This window comes from Amblyraja radiata, chromosome 4 (genome assembly GCF_010909765.2).
Source record: "Amblyraja radiata isolate CabotCenter1 chromosome 4, sAmbRad1.1.pri, whole genome shotgun sequence".
Taxonomy (NCBI): Eukaryota; Metazoa; Chordata; class Chondrichthyes; order Rajiformes; family Rajidae; genus Amblyraja; species Amblyraja radiata.
In genome coordinates, this window is record NC_045959.1 from 28,349,160 (window position 1) to 28,355,196 (window position 6,037).

The 6,037-nt window shown below is 43.9% G+C and overlaps 1 protein-coding gene across 1 annotated transcript in view; it reads left to right on the forward strand.

Moving 5' to 3' along the window:
- herpud2 (HERPUD family member 2) overlaps positions 1-5,706 on the forward strand; it is a 45,505-nt gene extending 39,799 nt beyond the window's left edge. Inside the window, exons 7-8 of the mRNA XM_033019142.1 lie at positions 3,407-3,524; positions 4,288-5,706. Of these exons, the coding sequence (XP_032875033.1) occupies positions 3,407-3,524; positions 4,288-4,476 (307 nt within the window). The 3' untranslated portion in view covers positions 4,477-5,706. The remainder of the gene's footprint in view (positions 1-3,406; positions 3,525-4,287) is intronic.
- The last annotated feature ends 331 nt before the right edge of the window (positions 5,707-6,037 follow it).

The window sequence follows — 6,037 nt, forward strand, 5'->3', positions numbered from 1 at the left end:
ATGAGGCTTTCCATTTTAGGACTTACAAAATATCCTGTTTCATCGGTAAGTGTGGTTGTGCCCCTGCTGTTGGGGATAACACCCTCATCCGTATCTCCCCTTTTCCACACTGTTCTCTTGTTCTCCCCCCCCCCCCCCCCCCCCCCAGACGGAACACGAAAAGAGTTCCCCTGGCCCTCACCTTGCATCTGCATTTTCTTATCTCCCTGGAATCCCGTTGGGTTTGCTGAAAAATGTACAATACTAGTTTGTAATAACTTATGAAAAAGAGAATTAAATGTGTGTTGGTAGATACAAAATGCTGGAGAAACTCAGCGGGTGAGGCAGCATCTATGGAGAGAAGTAATTGGCGACGTTTCGGGTCGAGACCCTTCTTCAGACTGATGTCAGCGGAGGGGATGGGACAAATAAAGAATGTCGGCGGAGACAGTGGGACTAGTGGGAGAACTGGGAGGGGGGGGTGGGGAATGAAGAGAGAGAGCAAGGGCTACCAGAAACTAGAGAAGTCAATGTTCATACCACTGGAGTGTAAACTACCCAAGCGAAATATGAGGTGCTGTTCCTCCAATTTGTGCTGGGCCTCACTCTGACAATGGAGGAAGCCCAGGACAGAAAGGTCAGATTGGGAATGGGAGGGAGATTGAAGTGCTGAACAACCAGGGGAACAGCTTGGTTAACACGTACTGAGCGGAGGTGTTCAGCGAAATGATCGCCGAGCCTGCACTTGGTCTCGCCGATGTAGAGAAGTTGACACCTGGAACAGCGGATGCAATAGATGAGGTTGGAGGTGATGCAAATGAACCTCTGCCTCACCTGGAAAGACCGTTTGTGTCCTTGGATGGAGTCGAGGGGGGAGGTAAAGGGACAGGCATTGCATCTCCTGCGACTGCAGCGGAAAGTACCTGGGGAGGGGGTGGTTTGGGTGGGAAAGGACGAGTTGACCAGGGAGTTACAGAGGGAACGGTCTCTGCAGAAAGCAGAAAGGGGTGGAGATGGGAAGATATGGCCAGTAGTGGGATCCGTTTGGAGGTGGCGAAAATGTTGGAGGATTATATGGTGTATGCAATGGCTGATGGGGTGGAAGATGAGGACAATGGGGACTCTGTCCTTGTTACGAGAGGGAGGAGGGGGAGTGAGAGCGGAGCTGCGGGATATCGAGGAGACCTTAGTGAAAGCCTCATCTCTAATGGAAGAGGGGAACTCCTGTTCCCTAAAGAATGAGGACATCTCCAATGCCCTGGTATGAAAAACATCGTCCTGGGCGCAGATGCAGCGTAGACGAAGGAATTGGAAGTAGGGGATAGAGTCTTTACAAGAAGAAGGGTGGGAAGAAGCGTAGTCAAGATAGCTATAGGAGTCAGTAGGTTTGTAGACGTCGGTCAATAGTCTGTATCTTGTGATGGAGACAATGAGAAAAGACATTCTTGCCATAGAGGGAGTGCAGAGAAGGTTCACTAGACTGATTCCTGGGATGTCAGGACTTTCATATGAAGAAAGACTGGATAGACTCGGCTTGTACTCGCTAGAATTTAGAAGATTGAGGGGGGATCTTATAGAAACTTACAAAATTCTTAGGGGGTTGGACAGGCTAGATACAGGAAGATTGTTCCCGATGTTGGGGAAGTCCAGAACAAGGGGGTCACAGTTTAAGGATAAGGGGGAAATCTTTTAGGACCGAGATGAGAAAAACATTTTTCACACAGAGAGTGGTGAATCTCTGGAATTCTCTGCCACAGAAGGTAGTTTAGGCCAGTTCATTGGCTATATTTAAGAGGGAGTTAGATGTGGCCCTTGTGGCAAAATGGATCAGGGGGTATGGAGAGAAGACAGGTACAGGATACTGAGTTGGATGATCAGCCATGATCATATTGAATGGCGGTGCAGGCTCGAAGGTCCGAATGGCCTACTCCTGCACCTATTTTCTATGTTTCTATGTGAGATCTAGAAATGGTAGGGCGATGTCGGAGATGGTCCACGTGAACTTGAGTGCAGGATGGAAATTAGTGGTGAAGTTGATGAAGTCAGTGAATTCTGCATGGGTGCAGGAGGTAGCACCAATGCAGTCGTCAATGTAGGTTTGCAGGAGGTAGCTGGAATAACTGGAAGAACACTAAATCATATGGAAAGTCTGCCAGTCTGACACCATCAGAATCCGATGCAAGCTTGGTTAGCCATAGATAATGTAGAACTTGATAGAGGTCTTTAAAATGATGAGAGGGATAGACAGAGTTGATGTGGACAAGCTTTTCCCTTTGAGAATAGGGAAGATTCAAACAAGAGGACATGACTTCAGAATTATGGGACAGAAGTTTAGGGGTAACATGAGGGGGAACTTCTTTACTCAGAGAGTGGTAGCGGTGTGGAATGAGCTTCCAGTGGAAGTGGTGGAGGCAGGTTCGTTGGTATCATTTAAAAATAAATTGGATAGGCATATGGATGAGAAGGGAATGGAGGGTTATGGTATGAGTGCAGGCAGGTGGGACTAAGGGAAAATAATTGTTCGGCACGGACTTGTAGGGCCGAGATGGCCTGTTTCCGTGCTGTAATTGTTGTTACAGGGAGAAAGTGCAAACTACACAGAGAATAATACCAGACGTCAGGGTTGAACCTGTGACTCTGCTGTGATGCAGTAACTGTTTACTGAATAGACTGGGACTGGATTTCCAAGAATGGGGAGACCTCATTGAACTTTTAAAAGTTCTGACAGGGCTTGATACAGGGAAGATGTTTCCCCTGGACAGTCGAGAGCCGGTGTTCACAGACTCAGAATAAGATGGCTATCTGGCATCAGCATCAGGAGAGATTTCTTCATTTAAGATATGATGAATCTTTGGAATTCTCTTCTCCAGAGAGCTGAATTAATTCAAGACAAAGGTCGGTGGATTTCTGTATATTAACGGAATCAGGATGTGGGGATAGTGCAGAAAGATAGTGAATGAGTGGCAGAACAGGATGGCTAACTCCTAATTTTATATTCTGGTATCTGTTGCCCAGCTGCTTCAGTAATAGAATTGTGGACCGCCGGTGCAGTTGGGCATAGATGTTTGTTCCCAAGGATCAACAGTCTGAAGCGTGAACCATCTCTCACTCCATGTCCGCTGCCTGGCACTGTGTGTTTCCACCAATCGTTTTTTTTTTTACATCAGACTCTCAGCATCCATAATATTTTGCTTTTATACCTAATTCAGTTGAACAATCAAAATACACTCACAGATTCATATATTGTCTGCAACCTAAGTAACGGTAATAATCAGTTGCTTCTCCTCATGTAAAAAAAACCCCGAACAATTGAATTAATAGGAACTATCTGCAATCAAATATTATTTTTTAAATATGTAATTCTGTGCCTTGAAGTGTTATCTGTGGACTTTGGCTTTGAGTAACTGTGAACATTGTAAAATATTAGGCATCAAGCTGGATGGTTTCCATTCAGGCAGGATGCACCAAATGGACGCCAAGCAAATCAACCAGCAGACTTCAATCAGGAAGCACAGGAGGAGAATGCCCTTGAAGTTCATGAAATGGTGAGTTGGACGATGTGCCTCAGTGTAACAGTCTGATATGTCCGAAACATTCTGGTATGAATTTGTAGCACATGCAGTTCACCACTTCACTATGCCTGCGGAAAGTGGAGGCTACAGTGTAAATATCATGTGATGTGTGATGGGTATATTACAAAGAAAACGCCTAAAGCATTACAAGTTAGCTTCCCCAAGTTGCACCAGCATGTACTCAATGGCTGGATACATTTCCGTTTATGCCATGTACATTCTGATGGATGAATGAAAAATACATTAAAAAATCTACACAAAACTGGATTTGCAACTATAATCAAAAACTACTAAAGCATGTCACAGAAAATGTGGTATTGATTTATTATTGGCATTGGAATGGGGAGAAGAATCTATGCAATCTGAATGAGGCTTGCATTTCCAAGGTAGAAAGGGACAGGTGTTTTACAGTTGTAGAATTTAGTGCTGAAATTGTGCATGAGTGTTTAAAGCCTTGAAAATGTATCCTCTTGGCACTCTGTCATAAGCATCTCACATTCTCAATTGGATGTTTATACAATACCATCTTTAAAGAATTGGTAGATGTGCAGGTTGACATAACGTTACTGTTAACTCTTATCAGGTCTGTGTTGTTGAACCATTTTGGGCATTTCCTGGGGTGAGGTGACAAAGTACAACAATCCAACACACCACGATTGGTTAACATCATGCGTTCAGCACCTTTGGGTGCAGGCAAGGCTGTGCTAATTGTAACAGGTTGTGGTCTGTTTTCCAGGAACGGCTCATGGATGAAGGTCTGGATGACGAAAGTTGGGAGAGTGGTGAAAGCGGTGACAGTGGGGACGATACCACGGAGAGCACAGGAGGGGCAGAGCCCCCTGGCTTCATGGCTTCCGCGTGGTCATTCATCACCACCTTCTTTACCTCCCTCATACCAGAAGGACCTCCTCAAGTTGGCAACTAGGACAAGCAGTGGACTTTGTAACTTTTCTGCTCGCTACACTTATATATTTAAGTGACATTTACTGAAAGGAAACCCCAAACGCCTCAAGTGTGGGAGTGTGCCTAATCCTTCATTGCATTGCCATTGCTGCTGCAATATCCCATGGGTTTAGTGTGTTTAGTCTTTCTCCTGATCATGCCATCAATTGAGTTTCACCTCCTTTGATTACACCCAACTCTGGGAAGCACCAAAGAGAAATCCATTGGTGCTTCCCTTGCTCTAGTTTTCATTGCTGGACATGAGGAAAATTGAAAAGAAATTGCCCACTTTTCTTGGTTGTGTTCTAACTGCCACCAGTCGTGATTTTGGAGGAATTGGTGGTGGAGGATGCGAAGAGTTACCCAAGTGGAACACTGGCCTTGCTGGTCCTCACTTGGATAAGAAGGAATCAGTTTGGTTCAAATCACTATCTTTTTTTTCAGCTAACTCATAATGCTATATGTGCAATCTGAAATTGTTAACAGATCAATCACACAACTCATTGCTTTCCTTAGCTTCCTCATTTTTCATTGATTGGCAGCCTAATACTCCGATTGAAGCACAGTTTCCTGAAGCGGTGTTCTGGCTGTTGAATGTTTAGTTCAGTTTTACGAAGCCAAGCTGGTAATGTGGAGTTGGTTTCATTTGATTTGTATTTTGTGGGCGAGGTGATTAAACCCATGGAATTTTTAACCTGAACCCTGTGCTTCTGTGTAAACAGTTCCAATCACACAAACATTCTGGACGTGTCATGAAACTTCTGAGTTGCAGTTTTGGGGATTTAAAAGGCTGATAACTCAAATGTAATTTGTACTTGTTATATACATACTTTTTAAAATTGCTTTTACATTTTAAAAACTCATTTTAGAATTGTATATTTTACTGCCTTTTGGGCATTGAAGACAAATTTGACGATCATAACTGGTAGTTTTCATTTGGAGATGGTGATGTGATGTGGATATCTTGCCAATATAGTGGAAGTGTGAGAGGAAAGCGGTGTAAATAACGTGATCTGTTTGAGCGTGTTCCTCGCTTGAACAGCAATAAATGCTACATATAGAATTCGCAGCACTATTTGGTACTTTACAGAAGGCCAAATAAAGTCAGTGTCTTCAGCATGCTAACGTACCATTAACAATACTGTCACAATGTATTAATGATTGTTAGAAAAAAATAAATAATGATTTATTTGAATAAACAATGATCCATGCATATTAGTAGCAGCATGAAGGGGCTGTGCAACTAAGATTTTGTAACATTTTTGCCAACCGAAACTTGACAAGAGCTTTCTCCAATTGAAATGTGCTAATTATACAGTAAACCCTTGGTATAATAGACCATAGGGCAGTGATGGTGTCTGTTATTGCCAAATGTTCACTGTAACCGAGTAAAGGTTTCTGACCCCCACCCCTCAGTTGACATCACTAACATCAGAATCTAGGAGCCCAAGACACTAAGATCAAAGTGGGACCTCCATCACCACACGGAGCACAGCCGCCCATGAAGGCCGCATCGCAACATCTGGTCCAGAGCAGCTAGGGAA